Below are 19508 nucleotides of genomic sequence, written 5' to 3'. Positions count from 1 at the left end.
TCAAAAGAGGGGTACTGAGGGCTGTCCCTGCATTCCTTGAGGCTGCCAAGAAAAGGCATCTGGCAGGCCAGAGAATCCAGGTGGCTGGCTAGAGGAATTGGAGACAGGCTATGTGCATGAGAAGGGGGAGGGACTAGGCTAAGAAAGTCCGTGGAGGAATGGGAGCGAGAGATCCTCAGGGACTGAGGGGGCTGGGAAGAGCCTTGTCCCAAGATGGTTTCCAGACCCCGCCCACTCACCCCACTTTCTGACCAAATCTCTACAAACAGATTCCACAAATACTCTTGAGCACCTACTATGGGCTGGCACTGTGACAGGTCCATTACTTAAAATCACAACAGCAATCATGACGAAAGCGATGATGATCTCCCCAACATCTGTGGAATGCTTTCTCCGTGTGCATTACCCCGGGGTTCTACTTCCTCATCTATAAAGTGAGGATAAAGGCCTTACCTCTTAGATTTGCTGCATTAAGTGACTGAAGGTGTGTAAGATGCTTAGCACAGTGTTTGGCACATAGTAAGCCTTCCAGGGATCGTTATTATTATTTCATTAAAACAGTAACATCGTGTTAGTGCAGGTCACTGGATATTGTAAGGGAAGCAGAGCCCAGCCATATCTGCTTGGGGCCGCCATGTCCATCCCTGCGGCCACAGTGCTGGGCATCAGTGGTGCCTGCACCTGTCCTGCAGGCTGAGGTCTCCCTCCTCCCACCACATCTGCCATGACTCCACCCTTAGTGGGAGAAGAGGTTTCAGTTCAGCCACAGGGAAGCTCCTGGCCCCACGGAGGCGTCTAAGAGAAAAGCCAAGACCAGACAAAGCCCATTTCCTGGGTCTCCCTGCCAGGCTGTCAGAGAGACCAAGGGGAGCTGCCACCTGCCGAGGAGTGCTCATTGCCTCGAGTGCCAGGAGACGGAACAAACCCAGGGTTTTCCAGTCAAACCAGGGAACCATCGAGTGGGGCTAGAGGTTCAGCTGAGCTCGCAGATAGCAGATGTGGCATCCATCGATGGAGGACTCAGGAAACAGACCCGTGGCCTCATGGCATGTCGTGACCTGGCCTACTGTGCTCAGGCCTGGGGCTAAGGTGATGGCTGGGCTTCTGGGGAGAGCCCTGGACCAGGAATCAGGACACTTGTTCTTGACTGACCCTCCATTCTGTCTACTCATCTCCCTGTCCTTTCTCACCTGGACTACTTGATCAGCTCCCTAATGCCCACTGCCCACCCTCTTCCCACCCCCAGCTTCCAATCTTGTGCCTGCACTCACATTACACAGCCACCAGGACGACTTTTCAAAGGTACAAATCTGGTTACGTCATTCCCCTTCATAAAGTCCTCAGTGGCTCCCCAGTGCCCTGGGGGGTAAAGTCCAGCCTCCTTACCTTAGCTTATCTGGCCTTCCATACTCCCACTACTCAAGTCTTATTTTTTCACATCCCTTGACATTTGTTCCATTCACACTAGACTTGCTTGAGTTTTTAATTTTTATTCTTATTTTTATTTTTTTAATAGAAGGATTGGGGATTGAACCCAGGACCTTGTGCGTGGTAAGCATGCACTCTTACCACTGAGCTATATCCATCCCCTGGACATGCTTGAGTTTTTTAAACTCTACTTTGAAACATATGAAATTGCTGATATTTGACCATGTTTGACCTCCAAAGCTTATAGGATTTCAGCTTAACATAACTGTCCACCCTTTGGGCATTTGTACCTGATGTTCCCTCTGCCGAGAAGACATCTCTCACTCCTTCCCATCATCTTCACCTAACCATCCCTTTCTCCTGCTTCAGATCTCAGCCCAAATGTCACCTCCTCAGGGAAGCCCTTCCTGATGTTCCCCCAGCAGCCTGCATTTCCCTCTGTAATATGCTTTGAGTTTGTAATGGCAGTTTGATGTTTATATTTTGCCAGACTGCAAGCTGCATGAGGCCAGAATCACGTCTGTCTTGCTCACCCTGAGTGCTGGCACCTAGCATGTAGATGTGCTCAGTAGAGGCTCACTGAGCAACCAACCACATGTATGAATGAGTGGACAAAGCTCCACCCTGACCGGCCATATGACCTTGGACCATCCATTTCCCTCAGATGTTAGTTTTCACATCTGCAAAAGACAGTAGCCCTCCTATATCAAAGAGACGTGAAAATTAAGTGACATCGGGCATGCCAGGGCATTTGACAGTATACTGCTCAGAAATGTCGATGGGCCCTCCCTGGAGCTGACTGCAGCCACCAGGCTCCTTCCCTGGGTCACCGTCAGGAGATGAACTGCTGTGGAAGACATGCAGGGAAGGGTCTGACCTTAAGAGTATTTCTTGCAACCGCCAAACTGAGCTCAGCCTTCATGGAGTTTGTGTAACCTGGAACAGGCATAGTTCTAACCTTTTAGGGAACTCAGAAAGCCTAAATTTTTATAGCATCTCTGGCTGCACAGTTGAAGATGTCTAGAATTTCATAGTGAAAGGAATTCAGAGCCCCTCTGAAACATCTCTGGCCTATCTGTTCTTGAATATATCCTGTAGCGAGAAGTTCACTACTCCCAATGTGTCTTACTTACTCTTCAAATAGCACAGAAATAGATAGTGTTGAGTCAAATTCAGCCCTCTTGGACCATCACCTTACTGGCCCCAATTCTCTCCTAGGACTTCTAAGCTCAGATGTGCGCCCTCTTCTCTGCTGCCGTCCTCAGATTGAGAGATAACCACTCCTGGCTTCACATCACCAAACTCTGGTCTTCGAGCATCCTCCCTGGTGCTCAGTCTCCACACCTGTACATTGGCAACAGCATGTGCTGCACCCTACTCCTCTCTGGGTGGGGGTAAATCTGATGAGGAGAAGGAATTAGCATCCTTGCTCAGACCTTCCTTACAGCAGGCCTCAGATTCAGATCTGAGATCACAGTAGCTCACACTAAAAAAAGTCTTCTCCTGAGTGAGTCAGGCTCAAAGGCTGTCCACCCTCCCCAGCCTCTGGGGGAGATTGATGCCTGGGCTGATAGATCACTCCAATGTATTAGGTAGATAAAGAAATTGATTATTCCATAAATCACTGTCTCCATGAAAATAATCCCAATTTTTTAGAAAAGAAAATATTATAAATCTGCCCAAACCTATGTGAGTGAAAGTGTAGCCGTTTCAGTTTAATTGTCTGAGAGCTTCTTTGCTGCAGCCCCAGTGGAAAAAAAGTCCCTCAAGTTAACAGCTCCCAATCTAGATATTTCCTCCCAAACACCACGAATGGCCATTTCACATCATGGATGAGATGGATTTACACTGCAGCAGAAGAATCTGAACTGGCCAGAAAGAGGACTTTCCCCATCAATGAGATGGAATTGTAACCTTTGGAGACATAAAAAATAGGATACTAACCCCTGTCTCTACCTTTTCCTTCCTACTTACACGTGCACTCACTCCATTTAGGGAAGTTAAGGCTCAGTTCTACCAAGAGACAGAAATGAACCTGGAGTAGGGCTGGAGGATAAGGGTGTGACAGCTCAGGAATAAAAGAACTCTAGGAAAAATGTAAGTGATGAAATGATTTAGGAGCAAGGTCAATAAAGAGGGCAGAAGTGAAGGGTGAAAGGGAAAAGATGTGGCTGCCCAGCTGGCTCTACTGTGTGATTCTCACCTTGTCTCTTTTCTTCTCTGAGCCTCAGTACTCCTCCCCAGAACACAGGAGAACAAGGTAGACCTCAGTGCAGGGCTCTAGCCTGAACTGTGTGTACCTAAATATTCCAGGAACCACGGCAATCACTTAAGGTCACCTACATGCACGTACCATGAGGCCATTCAGATGCCACCAGGTCCAGAGATCCTGCGCCATCCTGCAGACCCCTGCAATCCCCTGCCCTGTGTACTCTGCAGTACACAGAGTGGGTGATCCATAAATGTCTGGTGAATCAACGAGTCAGCCCAGAGACCATGTGGAAAAGACAGGAAATAAACACTAAATTACAAGCAGCAAAAAAATAGCCACATTTCCAAGCAGACTTTTCTGATTCGTGAATCGAAGCAGAAGCAGCAAAAACCCCAATCCCCTTGCATTAAGGATGTCTCAAGCCAGGGCCCCTACTCTGTAGACACCATAGCCCACATCTTCCCTGCCCATTCCAGATCTTTCTATCTGCAGTAGACTTCAGGGTGCCATCTTGCCTCCTAAATCCCAGGAGCCCATTTACCTAAAACTCTCTCCTTGTTCAAAGACAAATGCCAATCCTCTGACTCTGTCTTTCTAACACTCTTAGCCTCCTATGCCCTTGGCTTCTAGTCCAGGTGTTTCAGCCAACTCAGTATCCCAATGATGAACAAAACTCCCCCTTTCTCTGAAGTCTGCTGAGGTCACTCATGGCGTGATTTTCCTGTCTGGGAGAGACTTCTGTCAATGCCCAGCCAGATCACAAGGCTTCTCAGACACATCCAGGTGGTGGAGCACCTGGCACTGCTAGGGTTCTTTGGGGAATGCCACAAAGCTGTGACACATTTAATTCCCATCACCTGAATGAGGAGTAATTTTATTTACTAGCAGAAAATATGGCTCTATTATAGGTATGCAGGGCTCCACATCTCAGGAAATAATAACACACAAAATACTTTTAAGAAATCACATTTAGCAGGATAAAAATACATAACACAAGCCTACTTACCAAATGCAATGTGAAAGATGATGCTGACAAGCTGAGCAAAGACGCTTGGTATCAGGTGTGATATTTGACAATGGAATGTTCACTCGTTTTGTCATCTGCTACTGCTCCCTAGCAGACAAGCCGTACAAGGCACCAAAGGTTTAAGAACAATTTATGTGGGAGGAAAAAAAAAGGAGAAAATTCTATCCATTCGCTCCATTTTCTTTTACTGTAAGTTACTCGATTTGAACGACCACAAATAATAGTTCTTACTAGCCTGCTGTGTACCTGCTAAATACCTCGGTCCAGTTTGCGAACACCAGAGTCCTAGAGGAACAGCACTGGGGAAAAGGATGCCTGTACAGAATGCCTGTTTAGCAAGACCCTACAATAACCACATCGCCCCTGGAAGACGAGTCAGCATGCAGATGGTGCCCACTCACTACCCCAGGGCCTGGCTGCTCTCCGTGGTGCTGAATGCAGAGTTTGGGGTGAACCTTAATCTTCCTGCCTCTCGCCAACTGGCACAGGGTGTTATCACTATCTACGAGCTTTTAGAAACACATAATAATCTGATCTGTATTTCTCCTCAATGAGAAAAAGAGGTTTTCTCGGCCTGTTTTGCCACATAGGACAAATCTAGCTTCCTTATCTCTCTTAAAGACTGCAAATTTAAAGCTTCCAATGTGTGCATGTTTGTGTGCGTGTGTGCGTGTGTGTGTAACAGGAAAATGGATGGGATTTTCTTAACAGACTGGGGATCAGAGACCATGTTTTCATCTGATTTCTCCCTGGCTCACCAAGGGATGTGGCACAAGTCATTTCCCCCTTTTCATTCCTCAGTATCCCAATCTACAAGAGAAAAGAGTGGGGACAAGAACTGTGCTCCTGTAACTCTGACTTTTGGGGTGCCTCCACTTGTGATTTCTGGTTCTTACATGGACTCAGAGACTGTCAAACAGGATGACCTTACCTTGCCTCCTCCAGGCAGGAAGATTTTCTGGATCCAGAAGAGACAAGGATCAGCTTCTCTTGCAAGAAGCCAGGGATTCAATCTCTCTGCTCAACTCACCCCCCTAGCCCTCAGTCCCCATGGACCAGCCATAATTCAGATAAACCTGAGAGTTCACCCATATTTTATTTACTGATTCGATGTTACGAGACAAGTAAAATAGATGGCTGTCACCTCTATTAAACTGGGCAGGAAAAATGGCCATGTAGGCAACAGGCTCTTTCTGCTTATAATGTGTCATCTGTTTCCTTGGGGAGGGAAGCAAGAAAGGGGAGGTCCTGGCCTCAAGGGAGAGCCTGGTCCTGTCATGTTCAGGAGAGGAAGCTCAGGGCTGCCCTGCAAACCTGTCCCACCCTCACTATCAGCTACATTAACACTGCAGATAGGTCAGCCCAGTCAGTCAGAAATTGGGACCATCACTTAAGCCCTCAGTTTCCCCACTGATACAAAGGAAAGTGACTATATTCATTCATCAAGCTTGGGATAAAGAATGGCTACCGAACTCCAATTTGGGAACCCTGTGCTAGAGAAGCAAATCTTCCCTTGGTCGTCTCTTACAAGTACACAAACACACACAAGTACATGCATTCACACTACCAGAACCCAGTGTGCATGATGTGTGTGCTCCCAGGGCTAAATGACCCAGGTTGACTGTCTGCACAACCTGAATCTCCAGGTTAACTGTCAACACCTCACTTTACCCAAAATAGTCATGTAGAACTGTCTACACATCCTAGCAGGATCCAGTGATGTGGTGTCAACAGGAAAAGGAGAAGCCTCTGACCCAAAACTGGCAGCAGAGCAAGTGGCACAGCTATAGGTCTGCCTGGCAGCTGTCCTGAGTGACCCACCTGGTGAGGATGGAACAGAAGTTCTCTTCTGTGGGTCAGCTCGCAGAGGGAGCTGCAGAGATGCTGAGGGGTAAGTGGGAAGGAGAGAGGGGTGAGTTCAGAAAAGGCAGGAGGATCGTGGTCTTTTCTTTTGCCTCTTATTGAAGTCAATAACTTCTCCTCTTCTCAAAAGGAGAATCATCATGATATGAAGCAGACAATGGATGTAAAGGCCAATCCTAGGTCTGTGGGAGAAAGACCCATTCCCCTAAATACCCCAGCTCTGCCCAACAAACTGCAGGCGAAAGGTCTTGGCAAAGAAAGTACTGAATTACTGTAGCAGAAGAACAGACATCATTAAAACACTGACTTCACAGCAGAATCTAACAATGTCTTATGAAACCCTTGTTGACAACATGAAAGAAGTGTTGAGCTGAATGTCAGGGCAGTTAGGTGGACTTATATTCAAATGACTGTACTCATCAAGGCATTCATTTACTCAGCAGATAGTTCTTAATCACCTACTATGAGTCACACATGGTGCTAGATGCACTGGGCAAAGTGGTGACTAAGCCAGCTGTGGTCCCTACGTCCCTGCTTGTCTCTAAGACTTTTCTAAGAGAGCTTCTCTCTAAGGTAACCAAAAATTACAATACAGCAAGTGCTATGACAAGGGAAGTTCAGGGTGCTGTGGGGACTCATAGAAGGAGGTGAGAGTCAAGAAGTGCTTCCTGGAGGAAAAGATATGTTTGCTGAGACCTGAAGGAAGGATGGCTAGAAGTTAGCCAGAAAGAATACCAAGAGCAGAGTCTGAGTGTGAGGGAAAGTGCAGTGCCTTCTGAGGACTTGGATGTTCAGTACAGAGGGGCATAGAGTGTGTGTGAGGCAAGAAGGGACAGTGCATGAGCCCGGAGAAGCCAACCATAGCAGGTCAGACAGGGCCTGAAAGCAAGAGGAGGTCAGTGGGATTCTGAAGCTGGTTAAAGTGTAGGGCAGTGGATCCAAGACCACTGACTAGAGCCAACAGACTCTGACTTTGGTCATTTCCTGCCTAATGTGTTGATGGCAGGGCCTGCCGAAGTGAGGGAAGGCACGTTCATCCCAGGCTCAGATGGCATGAAGCATGCCAGACAACAGAAAGGGAGCCAAAAAAGCCTCACTGTCCAGATCAGTGGTTCCCCAACCCCAACCACAGGCCAACAACCACTTACTTCTCCACCACAGCCCCCTGAAGGCAAGCAAGGGAGGAAGAAGAGGGTGAAATCCATGCCTACCTCCCAAGGACAGAGAGATGGGAACAGGCTTTGGTGGTCCAGAAACAAAGAGCAAGAATAACTGCCCTGAGGTTCAAGGATCGGTTTCCTAGAAATAAATGACAGGTCCTGCCTCTAGGTTCAAAAGATCAACTGCCAAAGAGAGAAGCGATGCCTGTGGAAAAGACCTTCCGATCTCATGAGACCATTAGCTCAGTATAAATCAACACAGTTGAAATGGCTGCTGAAAAGGCTGAAGTAACCTGGGGTTGTATAAGTAGACACCAACACGGAGGTGTTGGTGATGAGGTTACCAGTTTCAACACATAAGCGGGACTGCGGTTAGCTCTCGACACCACGCTGGAAGGACTGGGCATCTTTAGTCTGGAGAAACGCCTTTACATTTCCGTAGGGTTGCACACTGGGGCAGGGTGCAAATCCAAACCAATATCAGAAGATGGGGTGAGCATAATCGTAAGAACAATGGTAACATTTACTGAGTGCTTACCATGGCTGTGGTCTAAACACATTATGTACATTAACTCATTTAATCCTTATAAAATCCCCATGAGGCAGCACAGGGAACTACGCTCAATATCTTGTAATAACCTTCAATGAAAAAAAATATGAAAACAAATATATGGATGTATATGCATGAATGGGACATTGTGCTGTACACCAGAAATTGACCCATTGTAATTGACTGTACTTCAATTTGAAAAAAAAAACCATGAGGCAGGTACTACTGTCACTACTAGTATTATTATTACTGTAGATTGAATAATTTGCCCAAGATCACACAGGTAGAAAGTGATGGAGGCAGCCCTCAAACTCAGGCTGTCAGATTCCAGAACCTGTGAGCTTATCCACAATGTTAAATTGCTAAAATATATGGAAAGCTTCCTTTGGGCCAGGCATGTTAATTCTCATAATCATCGCATGAGGTCAAGTCTATTATTATCCCCATTTTACAGGTGAGGAAATCGAGGCTTAGAGAAGTTAAATGACTTACCCAAAGTGACATAGCCTGGAAAGAGGGAATGAGAGCTCAAACTTAGACAGATGGATTTCAGATCCTACACTCTCAACGTTCAAGTTATCCTGCCTTCTGGAACTGCAGGGAAACCAATTTTAGGGGAAAATGTACAACAAAAATTGGAATGAGCCAAAACGTTTGCAATAAAGAACAAAAGCGTGGTCGAAAAATGGTGAGCTTCCTGTTACAGGAGATATTCAATCAGAGACTAGATTTCCACCTAATAGGGGGGTGCTCCAGTGACTTAGCACAGTGGTTCTTAGAGTGTCGTCCCCAGATAAGCAGCATCAGCATTATCTGGGAACCTGTTAAAATGCAAATTCTCAGGCCTCACCCTAGATCCACTGAATCAGGAGCTCTGGGGGTGGGACCCAGCAGTCTAGTTTACTGAGCACTCCAGGTGATTCTGGTGCATGTTAATGTTTAAGAAGCAGGGGCCAAACTGACCCCTGGGGTTCTTTTCAGCCTGGATTCTGTGATTCTTCACCATAGACAGGAAATGTGATGCCTGGAGCCCTGGGAAGTCCTTGGCTCCCTGCTCCGGCTTTTCCGCCCAATTGGGCAGGCTTTTTGGAATAGCATATTTCAGTTCTGCAAAGCAGATGCAGGAAGGCTTTGCAGAAGTCTCCCTCTCCCTCATTCCCATATTTAAAGAGCTCATCCCTGCAGTGGTTCTGAGAACTCTATAAACCCCCTTCCATCGCAGCCTGTCTGCATCAGTCCCTTTAATAGCAAAAGACTTAATTGTCTCCTATGTATTGGAACCCTCTTCACACAAACTGCAATCTTAGCTCCTCTCTCTCCTCTTTTTTCCTCTGCCTTCCTTAACCACCATTCAGCATAGCACCAAAGGATTTGGAGTCGAAGCTGCCACTCCCCCCGGATCTCACTCCATCTCATTATCTCCGATCTGTAAGATCACCATGGGGACTCTCTCCTCCCTGGCTTTTGCCGTGGACTCATTACCTGGTGTCTCCCAGCAGAACCAGCAATGTCTATCCCCTGAGGCCCAGCCTCCAGCCGCAGACCCTCTCTGGGATACACCGACTTGCTGAGGAAGCAAGTTTGGACTCCCCATCCAAGAAAGATTGATCAAGACTCCCTGGACCAATCCCTCTGGAGCATCCCATAAACAGGGTCTTCCCAGGTCTGACTACATGCAAAATGCATTTCAGTTAAAACACTGCACATGTAGGGAAGAACCAGCACACTGTGATCTGCAGGTATGTGACAAATAACAGGCTAGGAGGAGTCTGGAAGCTTCTAGATGTACCGGAGCATCCTAGGAAGGGCACCGCTCTTGCTTCCTAGCATGGCAAGTAACTGTCGCAGGCTGCCGGTGCCATCCATTCCACTGCCGGGCACATGGGTATGCGGGAAGTGGGCAAAAGTCACATGCTGAGCTGCAGGGACTGAGCACCAGGGTTGGCACAAGGCAGAGGACATATAGGAAGCAGACAGCCTCAGAGCTCAGAGTCTGATGGCAGAGACAAAGTCTCCACCCTTGGCGAATACTTTTTCTCCTAACATTTATTAAGAATCAGGCTCTGGGCAAAGAGCTTTATATTCTTTATCTCCTTTAATTCTCAGAATAACCTTATGAAGACTACACTGTAAGGCTCAACCATATGAATTTTTTATAAGTCAAAACTAGCTGAATACGATTTAACCTAATATTAATAGTTCTATCTCGTAGATGAGGAAATGGAGGCTCCGAGGTGAAGTGACTCGCCCAAGGTCACACAGCTAGCTCGGTGGACACCCCGGCTCAAACTCAGACCCACCACATTCCACCAAACCCGAGACACACCATTAAGCCTGGAGGTGCCAAGAAAGGAACAATCCACAAGTAAACTGGGATTTGACATGGGAGACACAGACTGATTTCAAAGATGTGAAACTGTGCTGGGGAGGGTGGGAGGGAAAGAATCCATCTTAGAATCAATGAAATACATCATTTGACTCCAAAAACTTCTTCACTAGAGAAAGCCTTTGACCTACCCACAAGCATAGCTACAGTCAAGGTCAGTAAGCATTAGTAAACAAGGCACAAAGGTCAAAGGAAGACAGGAGAGGGATGTGGGCACGCAAGCCTAGCGGGGAGTAGAGTGCCTGGCTGCAGCAGGAGGTCGAGCAGACCCTGGAGGTAACTCCAAGGAAATTAACCAATGTAGGTAGGGTGGAGTGCCCTGGGGCCCAGCAGCTATAAAATAGTCCAGGCCAGTGAGGCACCTGGGGCACAAAATTTAAGGAGGCGCGTGCTTACTCTCACAGCCAGTTGAGCAAAAGCAGGGTCACCACTTGAGAGCCTCCTTAAATCCTGCTACCCCAGCAGCCTCACTCACCTCACCCCAGTCCCTTGCTCAGTGCTGGCATCAGACTCCTCTCCTTCCACAATAGGAAGGAGAAATGCTGATCTTGGACAGGATTTAAGCTTTCCTGAAAAGACATTACATCTGTTTAACTCTATTTTGAGGTAGGTAGTCTCTTCTCCATTTGACACACGGGGAAATTGAGGCTCTGGAAAATAACCTGACCCCTTTGATTGTGCTTGTCCCCAGTCTGTCACCTCTGTAGGGACTCTGAGCAGAGCAGTTTTCCCCACTTCCAGAACAGTTCAGTCCCTGGTGGCCACTATTATCCCAGTCTCCCATTGTCTCCTGGAAGAAGGAACACGGTCTACAAGAAAGGTGAATGTGGGCTTGCCTTTGCTCCTGCAGAGGTGGAAGGGGAAGGGTGGACTGGGCATCTCTGGCACCCAGGTCCCCACACCAACCCACAGTGTCTGTGGGACAACAACACATACCCCAGGGCCCAGCGCCAATGGACCTGACCCTCCTATTGTCCACCAGACCCAGTTCAAGGCAAGGCAGGGCTTACTTAGAAGGTCAGCAAGTGACCCTTGCTTAAAAATAAAATGACCGTAAAACCTATTAGCCTGGAAAGGATGCTGGAGGGGAGAGGAGATGGGATTGGGGAGGGAAAAGGGAGGTGGGGGAAGGAAGGAAGGAAGGGCAAAGAGCTAAAGCACTGACCACCTTCTCTGGTCAGGCCACCAGCTGAAGAGGATGGAAGAAGAGGGAGACACAGACACGTGGCCCTGGAGTTTCCTCAAGGCTCTGATGAAGTCTTTGAGGACAGCCTGATGGCTACTAGGGTGACACATAGGCTGGAATTTCCAGAATAGAGGGATTCCTGTGGGAGAGTCCAAACTATATCTGGGGCTTTGATTAAAGTGTTAGGCAGAGTCCAGAAGTCCAGAATCCCAGACAAGGTGGGTGTATTCAGTGTAAGGATATGTGTTGCAGGCGCAGGAAGGGTGAAAAAGGCCGTCTATACCTTTCCTCTAGAGGAAGCATAGCTAGCTGCCCGGTGGCCCACTGGCAAGGTCAGTCTGACTCTGAAAACTGGCACTGGTACAGTTTAATGTCACAAAGCCCACACAGCCATCACCCATAGTGAGCCAAAGAGCCCAGCCCAGCAATGCCACCCAGAACTGGGGGTGGGTGGGGGGGTGGCATTCAGCGCCTGTGAAAACCAGTGCTTCTTATGTTCCCACTACAACGACGGTTAAAAACACAGGATCTGGGGTCAGGCTGGCAGGAGTTCTTATCCTACCTCCCCCACTCACTGGCCACATGATCTTGGGCAAGGGACTTCACCAAGCTCAGTTTCCTCATCGGCCAAATGAGGATAATATCTGCCAGGTGGTGAAGGCGAAAAAAGATGGTGAGGGAAAAAAAAATGCAACAGCTACATTCCTGGAGCCCTTCCTACCCAAGCGAGGAGTCATTGTTTGAAAAGAACAGTGCCTGGCAGCTAGTAAGTGCTCAATAAATCAGCGCCATCGTATTGCTGTTGTGTATCATTTTATTATTTTGACTTTGCTCCAGACCCAGGTGGGGTCCCAGGCCAGAGATGGCGCGGCCACCTCGGCACAGGCACACTGCCCCCTGGTGCTGCTGCTGGGGAATCAGCACCCGCCAGAAGAGCTATTCCAGCCAACAAGCCCCCGCCCTCTGCACCAGGCCCTCCCTCGGCCTATGCATCCATCCAAAGCTCCTGTCCCATCACACCAGCCTCTGGGGAGGACAAGCTAGGGCCTGCTGGGTGCTAGTCTTGGAGAAAGGGCCCTGCTCCTGGAGCTCCAGTCCCCTCTGCCTGCCAGGCAAGGACTGGTGAGGCCGGGCTCCTCTCTGCTGCTGCCCAGCCAAAGGGAACCTCGGAGGGTCCTGAGCCAGCGAGGAGGGAGGCAGAGGCAGAGGCAGCTGACGGCGACAGCATGGAGAAAGCCTGGCCTCGGCAGGTCAGCAATAGTCCCAGGTGTAGAAGCACAATCAGGTCTTCCCCAAAAAGAGTACCCCAAGCAGTCCTGAGCCCCCCTGCATGCGGCCGTGCACCACTGCCCACCCCCGACCCTGAAGGGGTTGTTCTAGTATCTACAGGGTATCTGCACCTCCTCCCCCATGGAGGGGGCTGTTTCCTGGGGCAGGGACACAGAGTGCCTGTGGGAACGTGGGGACTCAGGGAGGCTCCCAGGTCCCACGAAGGATCCTAAAAGCAGCCAAGCAGCCTTGTGTTTCTGAAGGGTGGGGATGAAAAGCCGCTCCTGAAAGCCCTTTCGAAAAGCACAGCCGGCTGGACTTCTGAAGTCAGCTGTTGTGCCGGTGGTGGTGGCAGGGGGATGCAAGTGACCTTGGAAGGGCCTTGTCAGGACAGTGGGCTGGCTCACCCTGCATTAACCATCTCGCAAAACCCCAGATCATCCTGACGTCAAAAGACAGTTTAACGTTTAACGCAGTGCAAGGCAGGCATCGAGAAGAAATTAAACTCCAGCTCCAGAAGGAGGGGAGCCCGGGCTGACAGGAGCAGCAGGGCTAGAAAGTGGAGGCAGAGATTCCTCAAGTTGATGCTTTCTAAGGCCCCTCGGGCCACTCCCAGGTCTTGTCTGAAGCTGTTTACTTCCAGGGGGGAAAACCCTATTGATCTTCATTCAGCTCCTGTCTGCTCCTCCACAGCAGCGATGTTTCAGCACATCACCAGTCACTGTGAGAAATTTCTCATTGTTTTACACACAGCGGCTCCCAAACTCAGGATATGAACATTCAGGATCGTTTGGGTGAACTGATGGGAGGAGATGCAGACAGGGCTGATTTGGGAACTCTTGGGGAGGGGACTTCAAGCCCCCGGGAGAGACTTCTATGCCCGCTGGGCAGCCTTGAAACTCTGTTCTGCTCTGTAGATGCTCGAGAGTCCGGTGCTGAGCCAACCCATCCCTCCCACCCTACTCGTCACCTCCCCACTGCCCACACACACACACCTGCTTTATGTCTCTGCAGTCATTTGGCTCTAAATCTCCCCCATGGCTGACTAGAAATCACCACCATCCACTCGAGCTCCCCAGCTGCCACCACCACTGTCTGGTTCCCTTTTCAAATTCCAGGCTGGCCCTGAATCCTGTGGTGTGTACGTAATGCAAGCAAAGACCTAGCCACGAAACCTATGATGGCGTTGATAGTCCCCGTGAGCCTGCACTAAAGGGAACTTTGAAACCACAGAATATCCAAAACCATCATGGCCAACTCAGTAGTTTATAGATGGAGAAACTGAGGCTTGAGGTTGATGGGAGAGTGCGATTTGACCAAGTTGGCCCAGAAAACTGGTGGAAGGCAAAGCAAAAAACCCAGGCCTCCTGGCTCCCAGCCCAGGGCCCCTCCACTTCAGCTTCTAGGTCACATAACCAGGAAATCCAGGTTCCCACAAGAGTCCACGGAACCGCATTTGGCTGGGAGGACCCATGCATTAAGCTGCTTTTTGTGAGTTATGACTAGGATCCATCTGAACAATAATAACGATGATAATAATAATAATAAAATGCTGAACAATATGCCTTGAAAACCTTCAATGAGCAACATTTGATAATCACACACAGAATACATCTTCCACATATTCATATAAAATAATCAATGATCATTTTTTTCCCGCAGACTACAATCCAATTACTCTCTCTCCCTCGCTCTCTCCCTCACTCTCCTTTGTTACTTGCAAACCATCCAAGCAATCAATGCCTTGACCTCTCCCTCTGATAGACACAATTACAAAAAGACAGAGCAACGCAATTCATCTATTCAAGACGGATTGTTTGAACACTCTGTCACACTGCTGAGCTATCCATCTCCTTGTCTAAGAGGAAATTTCAGCCCCCAAAAAAGGCACAAAGAGAAGGGGCGGGTATGCTGCTCCCCAGCCCAAAAAGAACCTTGCACACCTGCAGGGAAACCTTCTCCCAGGCTGGTGCTGGGCAACGCCTGCCTGCTGGAGAAGGATTCGGCTCCCAGCGCAGCCAGCTCAGGCACCAGTCTGGGAAACCAGACGCACCCAGCACATCCCGGAGCTCAATTTCCTGAGTCTCAATTCCTACAGCCCTCGATTCCTCAGCCAGAGCCCTGAGATCCCAGGGGTGGGGAGAGAGAAGAAAAGGGAGATGGCATCGGGCCCAGCCAAGGTGCTGTGTTTGGGTCTCAGCATGAGATTCTCTGTCTCTCTCTCTGTGCCACATCCACTGTAGCCCCTGGCCCCAGCTGAGGCTCCAGCCTGAGCTCAGAAGGATGGAAGTTCAGCTCTCCAGGAAGCTCCAGAGAAGCCCAGAGGCCTCAGAGCCTTCCCATCCTCCTTCCAAGCTGGCACAGCTCTGGCGGTCACATTTGACATCGGCACAGCACCCTAGTCCTCCGGTTGGGAATCAAATAGGGCAGGGCTCTCGGATATAAATGGCTTGGGCCGACACGCTAATTAATCCTGGGGCTTAATATGAAGAAGATTAGAAGAGAGGAGGGCTTTGCCATCCTTAATTGCATTATTACACACTGAACCCAAGAAAGGGCGGGCAGGCTTGGGGCTTCCCCTCAGGGCAGTGAGGAGTCCCCCAGTGCAAGTCAATTTCATTTCACAGCAAGAGGGAGCAGGTGAGGATACATCTTTCTGCCCTCCTCAGCTCATCCTTTTGGGGCTTCCCTCACCTGTTCCTGTCTTCCTGAGCCCCCGTAAGACCTCCATCCCTGATGCTGGGCTGGGAGTGTAGGCATCACACCCCTACAGAGGAAGGACCACAGAAGAGGAAACTGCAATGCGTGGACTGGGTGCATAGCACCTTTTGAGTCCCCCTTCTTTTCTTCCAAGGGTGCCCTACCATGTAGGCCCACAAAAAAACCAAAACAAACAAAAATAAAAACAAAAACAAAAACAGAGGGAAGGAAGGAGGGAATAAAGGAAGGGCTGGCCCACTAGTTAGGGGCTGCCTGCTCCTGGAATGGTGACCAAACTCGGTGCTGGGGCAGCAAAAGGCGCAGAAATACAAAAGACATTTTTTGTTTGCCAGGAGCAGCCTGGGCTGCAAAGGGTTAAGCCTGGCCGAGAGGGTTGTCCCCAGAGTCCGGTGCCTGGATTCCTCTGCCTCAAATGTCTGCCTGCCAGGGTCCTGGGCATGGACAGAAAGACCCCAGCGTGGGCAGTGCTGGGGGCTGTACTCTACTCCTGGTCCAGACGTCCAGTTCAAGAGGATCTGGGATCCAGGAGAGAGCCAGGGAGGAGAGAGGCACCCTCAGGATTTCTGCCTGCTTCCTAGGAAAACCTCAAGTGAGGAAACCAAGCTCGATATTGGTTCCCTGCACCCCCCACGCCGCTGGCATTCCAGAGTCCGCGCCTGGATTAGAGCCACAGGGAAGGAAGGTTGTCCCGGCTCAGCAGAGCTCTGGCCTCCTTGTGCCAGATGCTGGTGGTGGCGCCTAGCGAACCCAGGCGGCCCAGGTCTCCGGCCTGGCGGCGTGCACAGGGCCTGCGTGGCGGAGGCTCCCGCGTGGCCAGGCCGGGCCCAGCCGTGGCGGTCTCGGGCCTGGGACACTCAGGGCCCGCCGCACAGCCGATAGCGCTGCCTACACGGTGCCTGGGGCGGCCACAACAAAGTTAAAGCCCGTAGTAAGAGTCTCTGGCGAGTATAGACGCCGAGACGCCAGAGCTCCAGAAAGCTGCGCGCGGCCCCGCCAGCCGCCGCCGGCTGCGGAGGGATTTCGGGTAACTTTAAAAACCACTCGCATGCCTCTCGTGGCCTTCCCTGGCTGCGCTGGGGAGGCTCCGTTGCTCCCTTCCCCCCGCCTGCGCAGCCCCAGGCGGGAGAGAGGCCTCGGCCGCGACGGACGGCTGGAGCGACCAACGAGGGCCGCCCCTCCCCTGCCCCGAGCCACGGGGCTGAACCGGGGCCACCGAGGCCGAGAGCGGCCACCAGGAGAGGAGACCGACTGCCCTCGTAATGCGAAGCCGGACCCTGAGTCCCCGCCGCGGCCGCTCCAGCCATGCCTCAGGTCGGGGCAACGGGCCCGCGGGGAGCAGGGAAGGAAGAGAAGTTGGCGCCTTCCCCCAGGGTTCCCGCTTCGCGGAGAAGCCGGGTCCCAGAACTCGGTCTGCGGCCGGTCCTGCTAGCAGTCTCCTGGAAATGCGCCCGCGACTCGGGCTGGGACCGGAACACTTCGCTACACTCCGCCAGGTCTGGCCTCCCAGGAGCGCGCCAAGGGCCCCTCGCCAGCCGCAGCCCGGCTGGCTGCCTCCTTGTCAATAAGTAAGGCCCGTGACCCCGGCTTTGGAACTTTGTCCTTAATGGGTCGAGCTCCTGGTGGTCACCTGGCCCCGGCACCCCGGAGAGAGGTTGGAAAATCTCTTAGGGTCGCGTTCAGAGGCCCCTCGTTCCCTCCCCTGCCCGGGCGCACGGAGACCCCCGGCTCCGGGGAGCCCTTACCAATTCGGATGACGTGGGGCATCCCGCGCGAGTCTGGGATCCAGAAGGCGCACACGAGGAGCCCGGCCCAGTATTCCCAAACCAGACTCCGGAGGCGCCGCCAGGGAGCGGTCATCGTTGGGCGCCGCCGAGCGTACCCGGGGCGCGGCCGTGGTGGGCTCCCTGGGGCGGCAGCTCTAGGCGCGGGCGCGCAGCAGCCCCTGAGGCGCCGCCTGGCCCAGCTGCCCGGCTCCCGAGCGCTGCTGTGAGTGGGGGGCGCCCCGCGGCGCCGCGCACATCTTACTGGGGGGCCGCCCCGCCGGCGCCCGCCCCGCCCGGCTGTCGCCCACGGGCCGCCCGCGAACGAGGCTCCTGGGCTCCGCCCGGGCTCCGCTCGGACTCGGCTCCGGCTCGCGTCGGCTCGACTCCCGCGCGGGTTCCCACCTGCCCGGCTGCCGGGCGCTGGCGGGCGGGCTGCACGCGTCTCCGGCCGCTCCTCCTCCAGCCGCCGCGGATGCTATCGCCCGGGCTCGCACAAAGCCCCGGAGTGGAGTTGCACGCGCGCACACACTCCCTCCCAGCCCCCTCCCCCGCGCCCTGCCTCCCGCCTCTCGCGCCGCCCGCCGCCCGCCGCCCGCGCTCCCTCCGCGCACTCCCCCGCGCACACACACTTCACACTCACACCCGCCGAAGCGTACACTCGCGAGCTCACACCTGCGCAGGGGGCGGGGAAGGGGACCCGGGACCTGGTTTGGGGGGACGCCCGGAGAAAACGAGGACTCTCCTCGCTTCCCAGACGTCCCCATCCGCCCTGCGGCCCCTAGTCCCTTCAACTGCGAGGGCACGGAGCCTGCGAGCCGGGCGTGGAACACGAGAGCTGGCCCCGCGAGCTGGGAGACGGCGGCAGCCTAGCAGCCCGACCAGCTGGAGGAGACGCGCCCGCCAGGAGCAGAGGGCCCCGGAGCCCGCCGTCTGCGGAGTCTCGCCTTCCGGCTCCCACGTAGCCGGCGCGGGCTGGACGGCTGCGGCCGTAGACTGACCCAGGAGGCGGTTTCCCTCCCTAATCCCATCCCTCGTGGAAGCAGAGTTCGAGTTGGAGCTGGGACTCAGGGGAGACAGAATTCAAAGAAAATTGTCCACGCTGGGCTAGGGGAGCTGCAGGAGCTGGTTGGGGTGGGAGAGCCCAGGCAAGACCCTCTGCTGTGGAAGGCAGGACTTGACCGCGCACTGTAACTACAGAGGCTTCGCAGGAAGATGGCTAAATCCTTCCATACAGAGGGGCGGCTGAGATACACCCTGCGACTTCCCATCCCTCTTGTCCAACTGCAGGAGGGTCTGGCCCCCCCCCCTCCATTCCTCCTGAGAAAGAATAGAGAAACTGTAATTTTCCATGGGATGGAGCAGGACCCATGGGGGAGCAAGCTAGAAGGGGTTAAAAAAAATCCTTGTTTATTAGCAATAATAAAATTTTTTTCAAGTGGCGCTGGGTGTCGAGGGAAGGGAAGGGCTGTGGAGCGAGTCTGGAGCAGGAGGCTGCGAAATACGCAGTTAGGCGAGTTTAATGACCTTTTTGACAGAGACAAAGTGGTGCCGATACAGTAGATAAATAAACGGATCTGTCACCGGGCAGCGGCTAGGCTGTGTGTGAATTTATTTTCCTCATTTAAATAATTTGATCTATTCCATCATTCCCAAACTCTCACATTTGCCAGCTGTCCGGTAAGAGCATGCCCCCCAACATCTGAAAAACAAATCTTTAATTTTCTTACAAACAGACTATGAGTCGGGCTCTATCTGGCCTGTTAATTTCTCAGTCTTTCCTTTCCCTCCCAGTCCAGACATAGGAGGCGGTGGCTTTGTGTGGGAATGTGAATATTGTAGCGTGGCCAATCCTGTCGACTGAGGGCTGGGAGGACTCCCTACCACCTGAAATGGAGGGGATGGTAGCTGTAGGGGAAGGAGGAGAGAGTCCCAGGGACCCCCTC

The 19508-nt window shown here is 51.9% G+C and overlaps 1 protein-coding gene across 2 annotated transcripts in view; it reads right to left on the bottom strand.

Annotated features, from left to right (window-relative positions):
- GRIK3 (glutamate ionotropic receptor kainate type subunit 3) overlaps positions 1-18021 on the bottom strand; it is a 225299-nt gene extending 207278 nt beyond the window's left edge. Inside the window, exon 1 of one of the 2 annotated variants that reach the window (XM_064493745.1) lies at positions 17545-18021. In XM_064493745.1, coding sequence (XP_064349815.1) covers positions 17545-17659 — 115 coding nt within the window. In that variant the 5' untranslated portion in view covers positions 17660-18021. The remainder of the gene's footprint in view (positions 1-17544) is intronic. The other variant, XM_010977514.3, reaches the window with a different exon arrangement.
- Positions 18022-19508: the final 1487 nt, after the last annotated feature.

This window comes from Camelus dromedarius, chromosome 14 (assembly GCF_036321535.1).
Source record: "Camelus dromedarius isolate mCamDro1 chromosome 14, mCamDro1.pat, whole genome shotgun sequence".
NCBI classification, from domain to species: Eukaryota; Metazoa; Chordata; class Mammalia; order Artiodactyla; family Camelidae; genus Camelus; species Camelus dromedarius.
This window is presented reverse-complemented; position numbering and strand designations above follow the sequence as displayed.